Source organism: Candoia aspera, chromosome 1 (genome assembly GCF_035149785.1).
Source record: "Candoia aspera isolate rCanAsp1 chromosome 1, rCanAsp1.hap2, whole genome shotgun sequence".
NCBI classification, from domain to species: domain Eukaryota; kingdom Metazoa; phylum Chordata; class Lepidosauria; order Squamata; family Boidae; genus Candoia; species Candoia aspera.
Window position 1 is genome coordinate 162,909,678 of NC_086153.1, and position 24,618 is coordinate 162,934,295.

General features: G+C 39.3%; 1 protein-coding gene across 1 annotated transcript; it reads left to right on the forward strand.

The window, feature by feature from the left end:
* Positions 1–304: 304 nt before the first annotated feature.
* LOC134506912 (cytochrome P450 2K1-like) lies at positions 305–18,661 on the forward strand. Its single transcript, XM_063317288.1, has 9 exons — positions 305–555; positions 1,364–1,526; positions 2,421–2,570; positions 7,778–7,938; positions 9,811–9,984; positions 10,659–10,803; positions 15,013–15,197; positions 15,515–15,656; positions 18,300–18,661. The coding sequence occupies exons 1-9, from the start codon at positions 373–375 to the stop codon at positions 18,485–18,487; spliced, it is 1,491 nt and encodes a 496-aa protein (XP_063173358.1). The 5' UTR covers positions 305–372; the 3' UTR covers positions 18,488–18,661.
* Positions 18,662–24,618: the final 5,957 nt, after the last annotated feature.

Below are 24,618 nucleotides of genomic sequence, written 5' to 3' on the forward strand. Positions count from 1 at the left end.
CCCCTGAAGGCTCTGTTAAATTTTATTTCAAGCATGAGGATTTCACAATCTTCTTTGTATTCAGTAAAAGCAATTATAACAGATTATTAACATCTGTCTGAAAAGATTGGAACACTGTACAGTTAAAATGATTTGAAATCTGTTTGCAAAAGTTTTGTAGACCCCATGTAGACATTATCAAAGTACAGATCAGATTCATGGGGACAAACAGAAAACTAGGGCAAAGGTTGGAGGTTATATATGTCAGTATGATGATTCAGAAGAAATAGTAGCTGGGATGTCCCTTGTGCAACGCTTTAAAATTCATGTTTGTTTCATTTCGGTCTACAGATGTCATTGCAATTGCTACTGAAAACTGCTTTGTGAAAGGAAATGGATTGGATTGGACCTGTTTTAACATTATTACTATGTCTTCTTGCCATTGCATCCCTTTTGAAAAAGGGCAGTTCCTGGAATAACAGCTCCCCAAATCTTCCCCCGGGACCCAGGACCATACCCATTCTGGGAAATCTGCACAGGATGGATCTGAAGAGGCCTTACAGAACAATGATACAGGTAAAGCCTGGCAATTAACAAGCATGGATGTTCTTTGCCAAACTTTATTGACATAGCACAAAATCTTGGTAACTTGTGCAGGTAAGTCTCATGTGTTCCCTGTTGGTTCTAAAGTATCTATTGAAATTTATATCTCAGGGGGTACACCAGGTGTTTGAGTTCATTTAAATTTCCTGAGAGGATTATTCCAAGAAAAGCATTTTTGTTAGTGGGTTTAAATTTTTCTAATCACTTACCCAAATTGGAAGAGATGGCTAAAAAGCCCCAAGATCTTTTGGGGAAATGTAAATAAGCATATATTTTAAGTTCTTCCTTAAGGAATTCACGTGATCACTTTCGAAAACTACTACGGGCACAATTGGAAAGTCTCTGTGTGATCCCTTCAACGACGTGGCAGAGGCTCAGCTTCTCTTTTAGCTAAACTTCCACTGTATGTCCGGCACTGAAGGCTGCAGGGCAGCTTTGCAAGATCCTGGAATACAAGTGTATCTCTGGTGCAGGCTTCATCTCACACAAAGTTCTCTGCAGTTGACTTCTGGAGAATTTATGAGAAACATTTATCAGTTTAGTGTGGTGATCAAGGATCCTTTTACTACATAAAGGTTCTTTTTGTGTTAAATATATATACTATGAAAATTAAATGCACTAATGGAAAGAACAGCATCATAATGTGCCATAAAAGACAAAAAGAAACTAACCTGACCTTCACATTTGAATTGTGAGACATGATGTTTTAATCCAATTTCTGCATATGTGAGTCTGATTATTGATCAGAATGGTCTCTCGTTTTCCTTCTGTTGAATTCCAGTTGTCGAAAGAATATGGTTCTGTTTTCCGCCTCAAACTGGGATTCCAGGAAATAGTGGTGCTGACTGGCTATGAGACAGTCAAAGAAGCTCTGGTGGACCAGGCTGATGTTTTTGCAGGGAGGCCCTTCGTCCCAATATTTGATGATCTATCAAAAGGCTTTGGTGAGTTATTTAATTCTGCACCATAGCTGGCATTCCTTGCTGATGTGTGATCACTGCCGTGGAGACATTTTCATAGGTAGTAACATAAGAGAACTAGGAAGCTTGTGGAAATCCAGTCCAGACAAAGATCCAGATAAAATCTTTGTATGCCAACACTCTAGTTGGCACTAGAGGGAGCTGGAGAATAAAAAGATAAGACAACATTGTAATAACGGTGTGAGTCATACACATATGCACACACCCAACAGATTTGCTTCTGCTTCTTTGCAGATTTGGGGTGTGGAGAGTCCTGGTGTTTTGTACACATTTTTCTGTATGTGTCTCCTCATATACATAGTTTTGCCAGTTTCTGTTCCCTGATATGCATTTTTGTCCATCCCTGGAAGAGCATTTCTGCATAACATATATACAGTGTGTACAACACAGACACACACTGCCACAGAATTCATTAAAAAAATACTGTGACAATATTAGCCCCAAGCTATGGAACTGAGAATTTGCAAGACCTGCTCCAAGTCTCTAGTGCGTGTTGGAAGTGGCTGGTCCATTGTCTATGGAAAGAAGTCTCTCTGCGTATGAGTGTGTGTGTGTGTGTGTGTGTGTGTGTTTTCTCCCAAATCCCCACTTGGATCCTCTCCTGCCACCTCTCCTTGCAAGAGGGACCTGAGTATTTTACACATTGGACTGCAACACTTACACATATAAGCAGCATATATTTTTTAAAAAAACAAACCTTCAGAGCAGAGCATGTTCATTGCATTTCCAGTGCTTCTGGAAAGAGATGAACAGACGTTTTGGTGTAAAGATCATATGTTGCTTTTTGCACCCTTCATTTCTGATACCCTAACAATGCTGGAAATAACTTCAGGTATTTTCTCTACTTTTCCTCTTCAGGCATTATTTTTGCTCGTGGTGAGAACTGGAAAGTGATGCGACGGTTCACATTAGCCACGTTACGGGACTACGGGATGGGCAGGAGGACCATTGAGGACAAAATCATTGAAGAGTGTGGCGTCTTAGCAAAGACGATTGAGACTTATGCAGGTGGGTTGGCATTTCCTCCTAATGCTCTACCGGAGCATCTGCCAGGACAAACACAGACCGGGAAACAAATTCCTCAGTTTGTATCAAGGGAAGAAGGAGTGCTTCTGGAGTACCTTCTCTCCAACAATTCTCAAACCCATTCTTTTTTTCCTATAAATATGCTTCCTTGTCCAACTTATGCTAAATAGGATTTTTCTTGAATTAATAATATTTATAGAAACCTGACTTAATATATGTCAAAATCCTTCTGGTAGAGTTTATACTGGAAACAATTTCTAATTCTGTACTCTTGAATAATCCAGTATATTCTAACAGTCTCTTTTTAATAACTGTTCTAGGCTTAATTTTCAGTAAGATAAATGGAGGAGTGTTAGGGCTGCAACCCTATACATAAACATGAAAACATGTTGTACACAAGAGATATTGCTCCTCCCTCTTTTGCGTCACTGATACTAAGTAGTCCTCGGTTTACGTCCATTTGTTCAGTTACCATTTCAAGTTACAAACACGCTGAAAAAAGTGACTTACAACCGGTGCCCAAAGTTACAGCCATTGCAATGCCCTGTGGTCACATGAACAAAATTTGGGCGCTTGGCAGCCTGCTGGTACTTATGACTGCAGGGGCGCTTCAACTCCCCCCACCTGCCTGTCTCCCCCTATCTATCTCACCCCTTACCCCTGCCACACTGTGCTCCACCCAGCACGAAGCAAAAGTCCAGCTCAGCCTCGCTCAGGAGTGCAGGGCAAAGGGGCATTTCAGCACACTGCTACTCAGCAGCTGCTTTTGACTTTTTTTTTTCCACAGTGTGAAGCAAAAGCCAAAAGACCAGCCCCCCTGGAGTGCGGCACAAAGGGGTGTTTTGGTGCACTGCAGCTCAGGGGCTGCTTTTGGCTTTTTTTTTTTTTTTGCAGCTGAAACCCAGCCCAGCCTGGCCCAGTAGCCTGGCTGGGCATGCCTTGTCAACAGTGGGAACAAGAAGAGGGCAAAAGTCAGGTGAGGCAGTGAAGTGCAGGGGGGCAGGGGTCTCAGAGTGCAGAGTGGCAAGGGCAACTGTGGCTGCGACTGGGCTGGGGCAGCTGCGGCTTTCCAGAGTGTGGCAAGCAGCCTCAGAGCCATGCAGTTCTGAAGAAACTTGCTGCCTCACAAGGCAGGGTGCATGGCAGCCAGAAGGACAGAGATAGAGGAGATAGGGGGATAGGGGGATTTAGAGAGGAGGCAGTCCCTTACCTTACTAAGGCTTGGGGCTGGGAGCAGCCAAGCCTGGAATGGCTCAGATCAGGGTGGATACTCGCTTAGCTATCTGCAATTCTTGGTTAACAATGGCAACTGGGACTGCCGGGATTGTGGTCACTAAGTGATGTGGTCCGCATTGCTTAATGATGGAAATTCCAGTGCCAGTTGTGGTCGTAAGTTGAGGACTACCAGTAATCATGTTGCAATTTCTCAAAAAAAGACAACATCTAAATTTATTTAGTAATCTAGAGTGCATACTTCAAATCCTAGCAAATCACCAACAAAAGTATTACCTTTAAATGTTTTATTTTTATAGGATTTTAATTGTTTATTATTATAGTTTTAATTTTATTGTAAACTGCCCAGTGTCCCTCTTTTGGGGGAGATGGGTGGCAGCAAAATTTGAATAATAAATAAATAAATAAATAAATAGTCAATATTGGATTCCCTATTATTAGTGCTATTAGTGCCATTTGTATAGCACAGTCATAAGGAACAAACTGGAGTTAGTGCACTTATTCAGCATCACACCTCACTGACAATTAATAAAGAAGGAAGAAGAATTCCATATTTTCCAAAATATTGGTCCCTAAATCACTTCATTCTCATGCATGTTTTCAATCCATCATGAACCACACTTAGCACATTCAGCAATCAATAGTCAGCTCATGGAAAATGAGGCATAAATCAGTTTTCTTAACACTCTGTTCATATCAATAGTGTACGATAAACTTAACCTGCTGACATCCACTCATGTCTCTTAATTTAATTTAATTTAATTTAATTTAATTTAATTTAATATTTAATTTATTCAGGTAGATGCTATGTACTGACTCACTCATTTGGAGAGAGCTTCTCCAAATAAATCAGCAAACCAGTTAGTCATAGTTCTGAAAATACAATGTAAAATATATAGAGGAAGATGCTGAATTGTACCACAGATACTGTGTAGAGTTCATAAATGCAAATTTATTTCTATTGCTGATAGGAATATATTTAAACTCAGTGATCTGAAATACAAGGTATAGGGCATGATTATTATTTTTTTAATAAGAATTTTATTGAATTTGAAACAAAGATAAAACTACAAAAAAGCAAAAAAAATCACTACAAAAATAAAGAAAAAATAAAGCGTAGAACACAGGAAAAAGAAGCTTAAAGATAACATACAAAGGTGACTTCTGACTTTCAACAGCAAGAATATACAGCAATTTCCATAGTCAATCCCTTTCTCTATATCAAATCAAGATCCCATTATTTCTATAAATCTTTCCATTAGCATGTATACAGATCACTTATGTATTTGCTCCTTCCCTTTATATATAAACAAAGAAAAGTACATGTTTCTAAATCAATTTCCCACCCCCATAAAACAACATTTATTTATTTATTTCCTGCTACTACCGCTTCGGCGGGAAGGTAACCAGGTAACGGCGTTCCGTGAGTCATGCTGGCCACATGACCCGGAAGTGTCCTATGGACAACGCCGGCTCCAAGGCTTTGAAACGGAGATGAGCACCGCCCCCTAGAGTCGGACACGACTGGACTTTACGTCAAGGGAAACCTTTACCTTTTTACTATTCTATATATTTCTGTCCACTGTAATAAAAATCAAACTAAAAACATATAAATTGTCTGCTTTTCTAATTAATAATAATACAACAATCTTAACCTTATTAAACCTAAAAAAACCCAGGCAATTGTTAGATATCTTATAAATCTTACAAATCAAACAAACCTTAGTATATATCTAGTAAATCTTAACCCAATTCATTAAAGGGAAATAAAATCATAATAACCATAAATCATTGTCCATTCAATTACATATTCTTAATTTTTTTTTACCTCACTTCAAGATAGATCAAAACACTTACATATCTCCCTAAAATATATAAATTGTCTTCTTTTATACTTGTATACTATAGATTGTCTTCTTTTATTCTTTTATACTATAGCAATCTTAACCCTATCAAACCTAATAACCAGACATCTATTGTTATACCTTATAAATACCTTATACAGTACATCTTAAAAATCATACAAATCTTTAAAAAAAAGGAACCTAAAAGATCTTAATCCAAATCCAAGTCATTAAAGAAAAATGCAATCATAGAAGTCTCATTACCAATCCAATTAATGTTCTTAATTTTTACCCTACTTCAAAATAAACCAAACAATTTCTATATCTCCTTATTACATACAGGGCACTTTTCTTACAAAAATCAAACAGCCCAACTGCCCCCCTTAAAATTGCAATTTTTTTAGGAAGAGAAAATTTTCCCCAAGACAGATTCTTTTCTCTCCCATAACAATCCCTGAAGAAGTCATAACAAATAGCTCTTCTAGTAATCTGCAGTTCAAGCTGTCTCTTTAACCCCATCACAACCAAAATATAGTCCTCATCTGGCATTACTTCAATTTTACTGTCAGTAGAAAGAGCTTCATCTTTATCAAGATCTCCATCTTCTTCTGTAGAAACATCATCCAGATGACACATTTTAGAAATTATTTTAGAAATCATCTCTTCCCCATTGTTCCGCATCTCCTGTAGAAGATTCTGGTAGAAATCTGAGAGAATCTCTTTATAAGTCTGCTCCGATTCACAAGAATCCTCCATGTTTCAGGCAGTAGATTATAACACTCCCTAGATACTTGACTCACACAAATAGGAGCTAATAAGTTAATAGAAAACAACAACTTCCAAGTGAAACTGACAAGAGAAAGTGTGCTAATAGGCAGCTTCTAAAAAAGTGAGCAGAGAACTAGAAATTCAAAACAGCAATTTTGGTGTGCAGAAAAATATTAAATCTTCAAATCCAGTACAAAAACAATGACAATGAGGCAGTCATTTATTCTCACTTCTCCTTATTCTTTAAATGGGAAAATAAGCCAAAACATTAAAAGATTTTAAAAATTAATCCAAAAATAACAACAAACACCAAGAGAGTTCACTTCTTACTGTAGAGAGCCTCTCTTAGGGTACAAAACTTCAAAAAATATATAAATTGGGTGTTTTAGAAATGAGGGAGGCTTGACCTATTGACCCAAAGGGCTGCGATGTGGTGTGGAAAAGATGAATTCCCCATCTCCCGTCACTTCTTACTGGGTCATCGAGAATGCTGTTTGCAATTCATTGGCTACAAGACGGCATTGTGGCGCACACATGGGATAATTCTGAACATTTTCTAACCATTAAAACATTCTAGGGCTGCAGGAAAAGCTTGCCTGTGCCCCAAAAAAGCCCACATTGTCAGATGTGTTTTTGCTGGATGTGTTTTTGCCTATATTTTTATATTGAGCGGCCAGATCCTATCTTAGGTGTGGGCTTTTTTGTACTGGGTCTTTAGTGTTTATTATATGGTGGGCTGCTCAGAGTTGGTTTGGTGTCAGGATAAGCATCTAAATAAAAATACATACATACATTATACAGTATATGAAATGATGTATGGTTGTGGTCGAGGTAAGGATAGTTGGTAAGGATAGAAAGGAATGATTTGGTGTAAACTAGATTTACTTATATTTCATAAGCATCCCAAATAATCAGAATAACCCTCCTATTCCTTCTGTTTTAGTCAATATGCTAATGTATAACATAAGCAATCTAGTTCATACCAAACTGAACTGTTTTTGAAGCTCAGTAGCCATTTGCTATTTAAAACTGCAGTCATTTAACGAGGAGGCATCCAAATGCATTTGCCAAGTATTTTATTCTCAGGGACTTCCCATCTGTGAAGAAATAATTACTGATCTATGTTCAGATATTACAGCTGTGCCTCTGTAGCAATCGGTTACTGTTCAAATACTTTTTCCTCTTTCTTAACCTATGTTAAGTATTTCCAATTTCATCAGTACTGACTATAAGCTTTTATGATGAATGTTCCTTTTATGAAATCTGACTTTGAGTGCAGTGAAGAGCAGATTTAATCCTGGCGCTTTTTCACAGCCCTGTTTTAATTTGTTTTCCATTGCCCAGGAAAACCATTTGAGATCACAACAATTATGACAGCTGCTGTTTCCAATATCATTGTTTCTATTCTATTTGGCAAACGATATGACTATGAAGATGCCACATTTCTACGACTACTGAAGTTAATCAATGAAAATATCCGGATTTCAGGATCCTCTGATATGTTGGTAATCTCATTTTTCATCTGAAGAAAAAATTCATGACATATAGGTAGCATAATGTGTGTCCTTAGCCCCTCTTTTCACTGCCATGAACAATTCTATATGTATACTCAAGGCTTAACTCCATTACTCTCCCAATATATAAAAAGGAGATAGGTGGGAGCCTGCTAATTATCACGCAATTAGTTTTCTTTTGGTAATTAGCAAACTATAGGATATGTCAGATTTTTATATTATAGACTTTTTGATTGGCTGTGCTCAAATACTATGGTGCCTAAAGGTTATGGTCTTATGAAACAGTGCATAATTCTGTAGCTGTTAGCAGAGAGATGTTATAATCTGCCAAATGGAGTTATCTATGTTGCCTTCATAGATCTGAAGGTGGCCTTTGACTCTATACCCCAAGATAAACTCTGGAGAAAATTAGTAGCTTCTATGTTTGATCTCTACCTCCTCAAAGTGATCATACAATCAAATCAAATCAAACCTTTATTCCAGCCCATGGGCCAGAAAGATCATGCAGTTACTGTACATCAGGGCACTATTCCACTGGTCAAGAGTAATAGCTATGGGGAGTTAACAGAACCTATCTACCTGTAAAGGGATCAAGCACCCCTTATTGTTTAACCTTTTTATTAACAATAACAAATTTTCATCCTCCATTTCTTGCTCATCATCCTATATCTATTCTTCTATATGTGAACGATGCAGCCATTCCTCTACGTATAAAGTTGGGCTATGTGCATGTCTTCATACAGAGTGTTATTGGCTTTCTGCAATAGAAAACACCTTGAAATAAACTACTCAAAAACAAAATGGTATTTGTTTGGTATGTCCTGGTATTTTCCAAAAAGGCCCAAATTCCTTGACTATGGATAACAAATAGGAGAACTACTGAGCAGATGAAATCCTTAAATATTTAGGTATTTATTTTCTCTACCTGCTGGAGTAATCAAGTGAAGGAACTATCTATAAGGACTCAAAAAGCATCTCCAGCAATTACCAGGTTTGCAGATTTGGCTTGGGAATAATTTTGTCCCAGCTGCTGTTGAGACCAAACATCTGGGTATATTGCTATAGGAACTCAATTGTATATCTACAAGAAGATCTCAGCCTTGGATTCCATACTACATGAATATATTTCAGTCTCCCATATGAAAAAGATACTTGTATACAGTATATGCAAGCATAGAGGTGGAATCTACAGCTCATGTCCTCTACATACATATTGGCAATCAGAATTCATAACCCCAATTATAAGGAATTTTAAATTCTCTCACATAATGAGGATATTGCTTGTCTTAGACATCTGCAGCAAGATTTCATCGAAATGACAAAATGGACATGATGATATCAGGATTCAGATTCCGCTCTTTTTAACATCATGACTCTGTGATGCATGCTTCTTTGTTTTCTCTCCCTTCCTCCTACAGACTTGTGAATGCACTCAGATTGGAGGGTTGGGAGCCTTCATTCAAAATACCTTTTCCATATTCCATCTTGTCCAGTACTCCACAACTCTGAATGTACTAAGTAGCTCTCTTGACTCAGACTTGCATTTGGTTTCTTAGATTGATTGTCCCCATTGCTCGTTTGGGAATCATCAGGATGTGAGCAGGAGGAGCTCATTCAAGAGTATGTTGGAAGATGAGCACTCCCTCTCCCAAGAATTGTGTGGAGGTTTTGTCCATGTGATTTGGGCCTTAGTGAATTAGAAATATTGACTCTCCATAGCTCTCTCAATCATTGTTTTTGCTTACTATTCTTGTTTATTTTTTGTAGACATTTGGACTACATGCATTCTTTGGATGTCCACCTGAGAAATGTATTCAAAGTATTCAACTTCCTTAATATATTTTTCTTCTATCATTCTTTCAGCTATACAACATGTTTCCCAGGTTGGGATTCCTTTTGGGTTCTCATAAGAGAAGACTGAACAATAGAAAGGAGTTCCATGATTTCATCCAGGCCACCTTCATAGAACATCTCAAAGACCTTGATGAAAATGACCAGAGGAGTTTTATCGATTCATTTCTTGTTCGGCAAAGAGAGGTGATGGATTATTTTATACATGCCTGGAATTACTGATGATTTGTTTACATATTTTAAAAAGATGCCTCCATATAAACTACATGCAGGTTGGTTAAGATCCTTGCTTTAGGGATGTAGAAGAAAACCAATTTCTAGCAGTTGCTTTCCCTCTGCATTACTTTGTTTCAGAATCTGCAGCTAAAGTTACAGCCAGGCTGTTTTTCCCCCCATTAAAAATATCATCAATATAGAGTCTGTTCGGAAGGGTGGCTGCCATTTGGGGATCCTTAGGGTCAGCCCTTCAGTGCACTATGTGAATGTTTTCTGCCTTTAAATATAGGCTTTAAATGCTGCCTTAAAATATATTTTCTGCCTTTAAATTTAAATATTTAAATTACATAAACATGTAAATATTTTCTGCCTTTAAATGTATGCCTTTTAATAAAATGAATTTTCTAGAGTTTCATGCTTTTTTTCATTCCAGTAAACTCCTGAAGCACAGTGTCTCTCAGTTCTTTTTGGGACTACAACTTCAACAGTCCTTTGTCATTATATAAAAGGCAGATGATATCCCCAGATCTGGAGGGCAATATATTGTCCACGCAAGAAGTGGCCGCTCATGTTTCTGGAATTTACTGTACATCACATCAGTACACTGAGTTTACTTGCTATTGTTTTTTCTTGATATACTTCAGGAGAATAAGAAGACAACCGAGAGATATTTCCACTATGAAAACCTTAGAGCTGTTGTGGGTAACTTATTTGCTGCTGGTACGGAGACGACTTCAAACACTCTGTGCTGGGCTGTACTCCTAATGATGAAGTACCCTGAAATTCAGAGTATGTTTAATTTTATTGCCTTTCAATCAAAAATATAAAAGTAACTGAAAGAAGTTGTTTAGTAGCTGTTAATATTATCTGAATGAGGGGAAGATAGGAAACAAGAATAAGTTGCCTCCCTCCCTTTCTCTCTCTCTCTCTCTCCCTCTCTCCATATATATACATAAATATTTTTTAAAAAAGTTAAGTGAACAAAAAAGAAGGGGTAAAAAAATTTACAGCTGAATAAACAGGATCATAGAAAATAATTTTTTCCATATTTCACTGATTAATTGTAAATTGTAAATCACAGTATATTTTAAAAAAAAATGATAATCTGTATTAAATTGTAAAAACAATGGAAATATCAGGAACAGTAATCACTATTGTATAAAACATAAAAATTTAGGAAATCTTATGAATCTGAAATGTTAAGACTTTGTTTTGTTGTTTATTCGTTCAGTTGCTTCCAACTCTTCGTGACTTCATGGACCAGTCCACGCCAGAGCTTCCTGTCAGTTGTCACCACCCCCAGCTCCCCCAGGGACGAGTCCGTCACCTCTAGAATGTCATCCATCCACCTTGCCCTTGGTCGGCCCCTCTTCCTTTTGCCTTCCACTCTCCCTAGCATCAGCATCTTCTCCAGGGTGTCCTGTCTTCTCATTATGTGGCCAACGTATTTCAGTTTGGCCTTTAATATCATTCCCTCAAGTGAGCAGTCTGGCTTTATTTCCTGGAGGATGGACTGGTTTGATCTTCTTGCAGTCCAAGGCACTCTCAGAATTTTCCTCCAACACCACAGTTCAAAAGCATCGATCTTCCTTCTCTCAGTCTTCCTTATGGTCCAGCTCTCACAGCCATATGTTACTACGGGGAATACCATTGCTTTAACTATGCGGACCTTTGTTGTCAGTGTGAAGTCTCTGCTCTTAACTATTTTATTGAGATTTGTCATTGCTCTTCTCCCAAGGATTAAATGTCTTCTGATTTCCTGACTGCAGTCAGCATCTGCAGTAATCTTCACACCTAGAAATACAAAGTCTTTCACTTCTTCTACATTTTCTCCCTCTATTTGCCAGTTATCAATCAGGCTGGTTGCCATAATCTTGGTTTTTTTGAGGTTTAGCTGCAAGCCAGCTTTTGCACTTTCTTCTTTCACCTTCATCATAAGGTTCCTCAGTTCCTTTTCACTTTCAGTCATCAAAGTGGTATCATCTGCATCTCTGAGACTGTTAATGTTTCTTCCAGCAATTTTAACTCCAGCCTTGGATTCCTCAAGCCCAGCATGTCGCATGATGACTTTATGTAAAGAGAAACCAAAATTTTCGATGTAGTAAATATCCATATATAAAGTTGTAATTTAGAAATGGTTTCCGAATTGAGTTAAATATTTCATCAGATTTACCTAACTATTTTGGGCATCAACATATGTTCCTACAACTTAGATAGTGATGCTTCTGGAAATAGGATCAAGCATCCTTATTTTTGTAGCAGTTAGCATATACAGAATTAATTCAGTAATCTTTATGGGAATTTATGGCTTAACCGAGGGACGTGGTGGCGCTGCGGGTTAAACCGCTGAGCTGTCGATCGGAAGGTCGGCGGTTCAAAACCGCGCGGCGGGGTGAGCTCCCGTTGCTAGTCCCAGCTCCTGCACACCAAGCAGTTAGAAAACATGCAAATGTGAGTAGATTAATTGGTACCGCTTCGGCGGGAAGGTAACGGCGTTCCGTGAGTCATGCTGGCCACATGACCCAGAAGTGTCTATGACAACACCGGCTCCAAGGCTTAGAAATGGAGATGAGCACCGCCCCCTAGAGTCGGACACGACTGGACTTTACGTCAAGGGAAACCTTTACCTTTACCTATGGCTTATCTGTGGTGCTGGAGAAGAATCTTAAGAGTCCCTTGGACTGCAAGGAGGTCAAATCAGTCAATCCTACAGGAAATCAACCCTTACTGTTCATTGGAAGGACAGATACTGAAGCTGAAGCTCAAATATTTTGGCCACCTAATGCGAAGAGAGGACACTGGAAAAGACCCTGATGCTAGGAAGGACTGAAGGCAAAAGGAGAAGTGGATGGTAGAGGATGAGATGGTTAGATAGCATCACCAATGCAATGAATATGAATTTGAGTAAACTCTGGGAGACAGTGGAGGACAGGAAGGCCTGGAGTGCTATGGTCTATGGGATCACGAAGGGTTGGACATGACTTAACAACTGAACAACAACAAATTTTAATAAAAATATCACAGTTTGAAAAGGAAATCCATCTTTTAAAATATGTTTTACTTTAATATAAATCAGTTAACAGAATTGTTGTGCTTTAAAGCATTGCCACCAAATATGGAAGAATGATCTAACCTGATCATTACATTCTGAAAAATTTGCAGCAAGTGTTCATTTTAGCTATCAGAATTGGAGTACAATGAAACTCCATCTTATACGAGGTTCCTCTGAGTATCGTATTTGGTGAAAATTTGATCTTCTTTTTCTACTGAAATTTCCACTGTTGCATATCTATTACTACATCTAAATTCTGCACCCATTGAATCATACAGTCTTTAATTTGTTTTATTTATTTATTTATTTATTTATATTTCATATTTCATCACTGCCCATCTCACTAGGATTTCTAAGGTTTCTACGTTGTATTTCAGCAACAATGTGTAGATCAGGCCCAACAGATGCTCCAAGTCTTATATTATATGAATTTCAGATTCAGTGAAATCCCAAAGTATTTTCTGTTTATTCTGCTGTTCTTTTAATACTATATTACCCATCTGAAGATTTTGAAATCAGTCATGTGGGTATCAGCCCTACAAGTTTGTCTACATCAGAAAACACAATCTACAAGAAAATGGGAAATATATTTTATTGCAAAAGACTATAGTAACAGGATATTGCAAGTCTAACTGCTTTTCCATTCCTACCCTCTTATACTGCAGGAATTCAGAGGGAGCCAGTATGAGTCTATTCCTAATACCTTCCCTTTACCCCAGGCTCAAAGCATCCTTTTGCACATGAGTTGTCTTAACAGTTTCTCAATTGTTTCTCAAGGTAATTTCCAAGGATCCCTATAGCAGGGTAGACTACTACCTAAATTGCCTGTCCTGTTTATGTTTTAAGGAACTTGAGGGATGTGAAGATGAGGAGATAGTATTGTAACATGTTTCCATATTAAGGGTTCACAAACTTAGACCCTTCAGCCATTTCTGAAAATTATGCTCCCATCACCCCTGTGGTGTTCCCCGTAGTAACATATGGCTGTGAGAGCTGGACCATAAGGAAGGCTGAGAGAAGGAAGATAGATGCTTTTGAACTGTGGTGTTGGAGGAAAATTCTGAGAGTGCCTTGGACTGCAAGAAGTTCAAACCAGTCCATACTCACTTGAGGGAATGGTATTAAAGGCAAAACTGTAATACTTTAGCAACATAATGAGAAGACAGGACACCCTGGAGAAGATGCTGATGCTAGGGAGAGTGGAAGGCAAAAGGAAGAGGGGCCGATCAAGGGCAAGATGGATGGATGATATTCTAGAGGTGACGGACTCATCCCTGGGGGAGCTGGGGGTGTTGACAACCGACAGGAAGCTCTGGTGTGGGCTGGTCCATGAAGTCACGAAGAGTCGGAAGCGACTAAACAAATAAACAACAATCACCCCTATTACTATTTCTTAGAGGAATTGCAGATTACACCCTAATATGAAGCAGGACTGAGAATAATTTTCAGTTAAGAATAATGTATTCTAACTATGATCAGATCAGATCTTGACTCATCTCTATGTGCTCCACTCAACATTTCATTCTTTCTATGGCTTGAAGATGTAAACTGATAGTGAATCTTTAGTCCATCTCTCCTCTGGATGGAAAGATTAATTAAAGAAGGAAAAAGAAGGAAAGAAAAAATGCCAACACAGATCACAGATTAGTATCACTAGAACTTTACTACAAATGTACTTGGATTCATAGCCTTATCTTCTAATGTTGCAGAAGAAATATTTCTGAATGCACTTAAGCAGGTTAAAATGTCTATACACAATCCTAAGCATATTTAGAAATTGTCACTAACAATAACATTTTTGTACCTTTAATTTGTTTTTCTTTCATATATTAATTTGTTATGCTCTTCTAATGTATGATCAAGTTCCTTTATGTTTTAGTACCAGATCTCCAAAAATGTCCACAATTCTGGTCATTTTAATATGTAATATTGATTTCTTCTCCCAGGGAAGGTCCAAGAAGAAATTGCAAAAGTGATTGGAAATCTGCAGCCAAGGACAGACCATCGAGCCAAAATGCCTTACACCGATGCGGTGGTTCATGAAGTTCAAAGGTTTGCTGACATTCTTCCAACCAATGTGCCACATGCAACCACCAGGGATATAACTTTCAAAGGCTTCTTCATTCCCAAGGTGATCAGTCTGAAATCAGTGCATTATACATTATCTAGTCTTTCTTGGACAATGTAAGGTAGAAATTTTTAGTATGGTAAAATGCAGTTTTAAAAGCTATTGAGCACTGGGTCTAACTAATAATCTATCTGTTCCCCTGTTTTTTCCTTAAAGTTTTTTGAAGATGTACATTTCTCCATGCCTAGTATTTACCTCTCATTATTTAAAAATTCATACAGTTACAATACCACCTTTAAAATTTCTTCATAATAATTTCTATAGCATTGTTAAATAGACATACTCTTTCTAATATAGTCTCTTCCCCTTTCGTTGTTTAGGGCATGCACATTGTTCCACTGCTATCATCGGTGCTCCATGATGAATCTCAGTGGGAGAAACCTCAGGAATTCTATCCTGAGCATTTCCTTGATGCTGAAGGAAAATTTGTGAAAAAGGATGCATTCCTGCCTTTCTCCGCAGGTAATATGCTCTGTATGTGTGTGCATGTGTCCAGTAATAGTCAGTCCTTACTACACTGGAAAGAAGCTTTCACAAGAGATCCTGGAACATTCGAAAGCAACAACAACAACAACAATAAAACTTCAGTTGAATGGCCTTCATTTAACAGAGTTTGATATAACTTTCAGCCTTCTTTGGATGACTCTTTCTTGTGCAGGACTTGGCCTGGCTTCAAAGTATTCAAAGGTGGGCATTAAAAGTTATCAGACTCTAGTTGCTCACAATTCCTCTGACAGGGATATTAAGGCTTTCAGGATGAAAAACTGAGTTAGTCTGGGTGCTGAGCAGAAGAAAGACTTGATTGCCAAAGTAGATTATGGGGTGACTGGGAAGAATTTGGTGTGTGAAAACAATCTATATCTGATATTGGCAAACTGATAGAGAAGCTGAAGATCTATATCTTTCCATACAGTATGGGTTTTATCAGCTAATGTCGATCTTGCAGGGTAAGCCAGATAGGAATCACAACCAGACGAGCTAATTCTACTTTATTGTAAAGTTACATTGACAGAATCTTGCAAGTCTGAAAGTACATTTCTCCCCCCACCCCGCCCCCATCTCCTTTACAGGCCAAGAAACTAGGGAGGGTCTCTTTTGAGCCTCTTGCCCCGCCCACTATGCAGCTGCCGGCTATGCAGTCTCTTATCTGACCATTCCCTTGGCAGCATCTCTTGGCTCAGTTTCCCAAGGTCTTTCCTACACACCATCACAGTACGTCACCAGAAACTAAGGCAGGAAAACATAGGAAAATGGTATAAGAATCACCATGAAAGAAGCAGGGATGAAATGGTATGTGCAGTGGCGTTAATGTGGTGTTAAGGAATGTGGCATGGAACTGAGATCAGCTACCCAAATAATAGCCAACCTCATGAATGTAAGTTCCACTGAAGGATGTTTATGGTAATTTAATACATGCTAAGATATTGTTAACAAATAAAGCTTTCGTGCGGCTTTGAGTATACCAGTGGAGTGATAAAGTCATATAGAAGCAAGTTAAATGAACCAATTTAGGAAGCTTGCCTGATACTGCTACAGAATTACAATGCCAATGAGACTTGAATCAATCCTCCAGCACATGGACAGGGATCATTCTGGCAATCAACAGAAGAGCAATGACAAATCTCAATAAAATAGTTAAGAGCAGAGACATCACACTGACAACAAAGGTTCGCATAGTTAAAGCAATGGTGTTCCCAGTAGTAACATATGGCTGCGAGAGCTGGACCATAAGGAAGGCAGAGAGAAGGAAGATCGATGCTTTTGAACTGTGGTGTTGGAGGAAAATTCTGAGAGTGCCTTGGACTGCAAGAAGATCAAATCAGTCCATCCTCCAGGAAATAAAGCCAGACTGCTCACTTGAGGGAATGATATTAAAGGCAAAACTGAAATACTTTGGCCACACAATGAGAAGACAGAACACCCCGGAGAAGATGCTGATGCTAGGGAGAGTGGAGGGCAAAAGGAAGAGGGGCCGACCAAGGGCAAGGTGGATGGATGATATTCTAGAGGTGACGGACTCATCCCTGGGGGAGCTGGGGGTGGCGATGACCGACAGAAAGCTCTGGCGTGGGCTGGCCCATGAAGTCACGAAGAGTCAGAAGCAATTAAATGAATAAACAACAACAGGATGCTCACAGTTTCCCAGTTGAAACTATGGTTGAGTCTGTCCATGTGTTGTGAGATTAAGGAGTTTTCATTGTGTCTTCTGACTGCTAGTTGGTGTTCATGGATGTGCTCTGCTAGTGTTCTGCCTGTCTGTTCTGCATACTGGCTCTTACAGTCCTTACACTGTATATTGTAGATGACTCCTGTTTTTTTTCTTCTTGGGCTACTGGGTCTTTTGGTTTGCTTAAGATGTTCTGGAAGGCTTTGGTTGGTTTGTGTGTTACAGTGATGCTGTGTGGTTGTAGTAGTCTGTTGGTTGTTTCTGATTTGTTTTTGATGTGTTGTAGTGTTATCTTTTTCAAACCTTGTGTTCGTTGTGCTGTAGTGGGTTCAGTGGTCAGGCACTTTTTGACAACCCTGAGCTCAACCCTGAGCTACATATATTCTCTTCTATTGGAGTTTATGGAATCACATTTTATTTTAATGGAAATAGCGTTGGGATACCTATTAATGCATAAAATAATCATGGAGCAATATTCATTTTAATGACATTAATTTTACCCCACCAACTTAAGGGAATTTTAATCCATCTATTATTATCTGCGGCAACGTTCTCTGGAATTTTATCATATTTCAGCTTGTGGCTAAAATTGAGATTTTATTGTCATTTGGATTTAACAGACATTTCACCTCTACCTCCTCCGAAATGATCTATTAAATAGAGGTAGTTACCATCTCTACCTAGAGTGGGATGCTGAATCAATCTTATTTTCAGTAGGAGGGTACTTATGAAGGTTCATCCTTCTTTTAAGATTTGCATGATTCTGAAAAAGTCCATTTCTATTTTATTGTTGCATTTTAGCTTGTGTGCATAAGAGTGTTCTGTCATAACTTTTCTTTTTGCTAATCTCTCCATGGCCATAGGACTTTGGGAAGCTATAGAAAATAGTTTAAGAAACCAATACAAATATCTTTGTTGACACATATGCTTCCTTCCAGGTCGGAGAGTATGCGCTGGTGAGACCCTTGCCAAAATGGAGCTCTTCCTCTTCTTTGCCAGCCTCCTGCAGAGATTTACCTTCCAGCCACCCCCTGGAACATCTAAAGATGACCTGGACCTGACCCCTGCGGTTGGGTTTACAAGCCCTCCTATGCCCTACAGGACCTGTGCCATGCCACGTTCATAAGACACAAGACATTCATAACAGACCATTTCTCAGCCTTGGACAAGAGATTCTGTATGGTCTTGGCTTAATAGGTTGATTGAAACTGAACTGTAGTGATTTGCATGCACATAAATCTAGATTCTGAGAATGAAAAAAGGAGGGAAGTCATGACGTGTGAAGTACTTTGTACTCTTACTACTGATTTTTTTTCTTTTTGAGCCATTTGTTTCCTTTGATCTTTTACTATTTTTTCGCCCCCTCAATTTTCTTTTCTTTTTCTTTTTTTCTTTTAATTATTTCCATTCATTTTTAAGCAATATAGATTTTTCTACAATAGTTCGACATACATATAAAGGAGAGCCAGTTTGGTCTAGTGGTTAAGGTGCTGGGCCAGAAGCCAGGAGACTGAGAGTTCTAGTCCCACCTCAGGCATGAAAGCCAGCTGGGTGACCTTGGGCCAGTCGTGCTCTCTCAGCCCAGCTCATCTCACAGGGTTGCTGTTGTGGGGAAAATAGGAGGAGGAAGGCGTATTAGGTATGTTCACCACCTTGAGTTATTTATAAAAATAATAAAGGGGGGGCAGAAAATAAATAAATAAATAAATAATGTATTTGTTCGTTACAAGTTACCAGTGTTGTTGTTTTAACAAGAACAACAACAGAAAAAGTCCAGATTCTAGACTGCTTAGCCTCCAGATTTCTACCTGTATTGTCTCTTCATCAAGCATAAATTGGCATAGTCTTTCAGTCGAATTGGCCACGTATGCTTTCTCCTAAAACATACGGGATCCACGTGTTGAAATGAGAGATAGACTAAAATAAATACTGGATTTCTGCCCTTGTGCAGAAAGAATAATTAACCAAATTGATTTCTTGTACCAATAAAAATGCACGATGGCACAGAACTTATCTGAAATAAAAAAGCAGTACCAATAGGAAACATTACTGGGAATTTATTTCACAAAAAGTAAAAAAAAAGATTTATTTAAGAACAATTATTTCCTCATTTGGAGAAACAGAATGGCAAATATTTCAAGATGGACAAAGCTGTAACTGTCCCGGTTGGGATGAACATCTAGACAAGGCTTGAGTTTTTGTTCCAGAGGATCCCAGTAAGACAGAAGAATCCACACTAAATCACTGGCAGAGATACACAACTGATTTTATACTGTCTAGTAAAAGACCCAGAGGTAAAAGGTCTAAAGATTTATAACAGGTGAAAGAATGAGGTGGACGGGTGGCCAGTTGTGTTAACTGGGATAAGAGACGGATTAGAACACCTTACGGCTGGATTGTCTCTCTGAACGGAGCAGGACTTCCAGGGAAGTTGCACAAATACCTTTGATTTGGTAGATGTAGAAAAATACAACCAATAAAGGATCGTTCAATAATAATGAGTGTCTTAAACAGATTACACAAACATAGAAAAAATATCAGGCCAGCTCTATCACCTCTTACCTCAAAATGAAATATTTACTTTCATATACAAACACAAAGGGTCAGGAGAGGGATTGTAATTATAATTTATATGGGCTACAAGACTTCATTATTAATAAGACAAGGAAGAAATCCTTTAAAGCTGTCTCTTCTGAGTGGCCAGAATCCCCTCGTTGGTGGCAATACCTACAATTCAGTAGCAGAGTCCAAAAGGAATTACAAAACCCAGGTGGAATACGTAGAGACCTGACAGGACTTGAACAAAGTATTACACAAAAATCAGATCACATCATTCAGAAAGTGAACAAGTCAAAGACGGTATGATTAATTGGTGCAGAATGTTAAGAGAACAAGTAATATATAAGAATAGAAATGGAAGGAAATCATCAAATTTACAGTCAGGCTATATTCAGAGAAGACTGGTATAAGATCTTCCACTGATGGTATATTACTCCAGTGTTGGTTGCCAAAAGAGACAATTCATTCTCTATTGCATTGCTGGAAATACAATAATAAAGGATGATGATTAATTTTTCCCCATGTTTGGTAGCAATGTTACAAAGCCCAATAATATTGGACCATGATTAATAAGAGCATGAAACCTACCTTAAAAGCAAGTTTTTCCTTTCAGGTGGCTCTCTCTTTTTATCAATGATGACTAACGTCTGTATTCCCCAGAAGTATACTCAGTATACTGGCTTTGCACAGGGCAAACATCTTAGACCAGGCAGGAATGATGGCAATGTATAATTCAAGATTTGAGCTATACTAGATGTTAATTACTGCATAATAACCCCTTTTAAATAATGACATATTCATACCGACACACATTTTCAAATTGCAGACTTATATTAACATCCTTTTGAATTTTTAGCTAATTTTACTGTGTAAATCTTTGTTTTGGTTCATTGTATTCTTCTCTAGTTTTTCTTTGTACTTGCAGAAGGCATAATAGAGGAAAAAGGTAATTAAGAGAAAATTTCAATTTATGAAATAATTATATTCCTGGGTTCTGGGTAAGAATACATGCGTACATAGAGACAAAAAGCTGTATATTTGTATAAAAGGTTTAATGGATATATAGTACTCTTCATTTCTCATTACTCTGAGTCATGTCTAAACACGAGGAGGGAGGGGAGCATAAGTAGGTTTCATAATCTCGCAACCTACTTTGCCAGAGGGTGACTGCAACAGGGCTTCACGTGCCCACAGACTCCTTCTGTACAGCCAGAGGGACCATAAACACAGCAAGCATGGGGCAAAGGTCCATCCCATTCTACCTCCTCACATGTAGAATTGCAAGGGTGCAATAACTATTAATGAGAACTCCTAGGTATGAGGCATTTCGAAACGTATTGGCAAGTGTGGGGGAATCAGTCAAAGAAAGGAAGTAACACGATCTAGCTTTTGCTCAGGCACTGCTGGTATGTGGACCTCAGAGGTCTGCCAAGAGGCAAAGTGCCCCTCAGGTGAATACTGTTGCTCACCACTGATCTGGGGCAGAGTTCCCTGATCTTGGGGTTACAGAATCTCTCTCGTTTTCAGTAGAGCTGGCATTGTGCCAGTCAAAGCCAGGGCGCAGAATGAAGGATTGGGAACAAGAGGGAAACCCTTAACAATCAGAGAGCGAAATAACTGGGTTTTCCTGAGTAAACTACAGATACAAGGATGAGAATGGACTGATTTTCGAAGAGGTCCTGAGAGAACTAAAGGGAGCCTGCCTCTGAAAGTACTCAGTCTCATAACTATTCCATTCTGCAAAAATGGAAAGAATGACATTAATGTCCACCTGGCTGATAGGCAGGGGGTTTTGGACTGCCCATTGGGTGAAAACCTCCAAGCTGATTGGAAGCTTTTGTAAATGCAATGTGTAGTTCTTTCCAGGAAGATAATGCTGTATGGATTTGATACACTTGGGACTGGAAGCTGAAAAGGAGCTCTGGAGTGGGCAAAGGCATATAGAACACACTTACGGTCACCTTCTTAAAGCTGCAACCATTCCTGGGCTCATATGTTAGCCACGCATTCCCAGGGAGCTTCATATTTATGGAACTGCTGAAAGGGTATTGGTGCCCACTCCAGTTATGCACCCTCTTTGAAGCCACAGGTCCATTGGCATAGCAAACCTATGGGGAAAAATCAAAAGCAAAGTAAAAAACAAAAACAAAAAACCATGAGTAAGGAGATTTGGGTCAATACAGTGAAAGGTTCTGTTGGTATATTGTTTTTGCTACAGCAATTAATGTTACCATGGTAATTGAGTACTTTCTTAAGTATCAGCAGGGTGCAGAGGTCACTTCATTGTCCTCATTTTGGGTGTGAAAATGCTTGAACAATTAAGGAAATTGCCTGCAGGGCAGCTTGCCTGGGCTTGTTAGTTTCAGTTTCCTTTCTTTCTTCGCAGCCTCTCCTCCCAGTCCCCTCTGAGCTGCGTGTGAATGCACAAGCTTGTAAAATATGTTTCTGTGCTTTCTGTAAATAAATTTATTTTTATAGAAATACCTGGTGTGTGATTTTTCTGATCTCTCTGGCCAAATGCTTTCCAGCAATCTCTGACGGGTTATGGGCCCAGTAAGCCCAGTAAGCAGTCCAGTGAAACCCCAGAGAGAGAAGAGAGATCAGCTCCACACCTCATGCACATTTAAAGGCAGATAGCAAAGACCTCCTGTGAAGATTTTTCTTTGGAGTTCACAAAAAGTAAATACCATTATCCTGGGAGTTGAGGACAATCAGCTAGTGCACGTGAGAGGTATGCAGTCTGAAAAGCAACTTTGGGACGCTTTGAGAGACTTGTATGTAAAGGCAACTGCAGGGAGTAAAGTTACCCTGACAAAAAAGCTGTACAAAGCCTACCTTGCAGAAGGAGATAGCCTTCCTGACCGCTTGCATTATATTCAGCAGCTGTTTGTTGAGTTGCAGGAGAGAGGAATGGAATTTATACCTCTCACAAAATCCTATATCCTCCTGTCCTCACTGAATGAAACGTGGGACACGCTGATTTGTACCCTGGAGGCTATGCCTGAAGCAGACCTCACCCCATCGTATGTTACACAGCACTTACTCGCTGAATGGGAGAAGAGAGGGGAAAGATCCACCCCCATCTCTTCTGGAAAGCTGCAATACCAGAAAGCAAGGGAAAAGGGAAAGGAAGCTGAGGCCACAGTGCTAGCCAGCCAGCAATGCTTCACTTGTGGTTCAGCTGGACATTTGCAAAAAGACTGTGCCTTGAGACCCAAGAGTAGAAAGACAGAGAAGAAGGACACAAGGGCAACACAGAAGAAGGCTCTTCAGACAACCCAAATTGCACAGGTTGCTGAGAAGGGTAATTCTGATGTATGGGTATTAGATCCAATATTCTCTGACAGGTTCCAGATGTACTTGGTCTGGGAAATGATGTATGCAACTTATCCAGAGAGAATGCCTTACATGCAACAAATTTATAGTTTGCCACTGTGAGGTTGTGTATCATACTCAACAGCTGAGGGAAGTTACAAAGCCTGGTGATGCCAATGAGTTTATTTATTCACAAATTTTACAGGACACCCCAAATTATCACAACTCGACTTGAGTGGATTACACAAAACCAAACCAAAACTCAAAATGATAGGATACACAAACATACAAAATTCAAAAACAAAAGTCTGGAGAACCAGTAAAAACAAAGCCAAAAGGCCACACAAGGTGTCTGGCATCCACTCTAACCCAAGGCCTGGAGGAACAGCCAAATCTTGAGGGCTCATTTAAATAATGTCAAAGTGGGTGCCATAGGAATCTCAGGGGGAATGTTGTTTCAGAGGGTAGGTGCCATGTCCAAGAAAGTTCTCTTCCTGGGTCCCACCAGATCAAACTGTTTAATTGATGGGACCTGGAGCAGGCCAACTCTGTGAGAAGATATGGGATAGACATAAACTATAAGGGATAGGTGTCCCTCAATAACAAGACCCTATTCTATGAAAGGCTTTATAGGTTACAACCAGCACTTTGAGTGGCACCCAGAAGCTTACTGGTAACCAGTGCAGCTCAAGAAGCAGACATACCATGGCATGCCAAGAACTACTCACGTTGCTGCATTCTATTAAAGTGTCCTTTAAAAGGCTCCACTGTGGCTGTGTGGCACTCAAACCTGTGGAAAACCACTGTCCTGCAGTCTCCTTGCATGGAGCAGCCATCTGGAGCACATGGGGGTGATTTCCCATCCTCCCCTTATCTGGAGAGGTTCCAAAGAACTGCTTTACTCACTGGTTCCTTGGACTTTGCCACAGCCAGCATCTTCAATTAGCCATACCTTCCCCAGAACTCCCATGTTGCTACTTTCTAGATTACCTGCAGCTTCTGAGTGGCCTTCAAATGCAGCCCCACATAGAGTGAATTGCAATAGTCCAGATGCACGGTTACCAAAGTGTGAGTGACTGTCTTAAGGGTCTTTCAGTCCAGGTATGAATGTAACTGGGACATCAAATGAGTTTGGCAAAGGTCTTTGTCACCACAGCTGTCTTCTGCTATTTGAGCAGGAGCTGTGAATCCAAGAAGACTCCTACATTCTGCATCAGCCCTGAAGATGGAAGAGCAATCCCACTCAAGGCGAAAGATGGAACTGCTCCAGACTCAGGCAGTCCAAACATCCACAGCCATTCATTTTTGTCAGGGTCAATCTTTAGCCTGTTCCTTCCCATCCAGACCCAGACAGCAACCCAACACTGGGACCAGACCTCAACA

Coding starts and splice junctions, on each gene's coding strand:
- LOC134506912 (XM_063317288.1), top strand. CDS start 373: ATGGATTGGATTGGACCTGTTTTAACATTATTACTATGTCTTCTTGCC. Junction 1,527..2,420: donor TGATCTATCAAAAGGCTTTG/GTGAGTTATTTA, acceptor TTTCCTCTTCAG/GCATTATTTTTGCTCGTGGT. Junction 15,657..18,299: donor ATTCCTGCCTTTCTCCGCAG/GTAATATGCTCT, acceptor GCTTCCTTCCAG/GTCGGAGAGTATGCGCTGGT.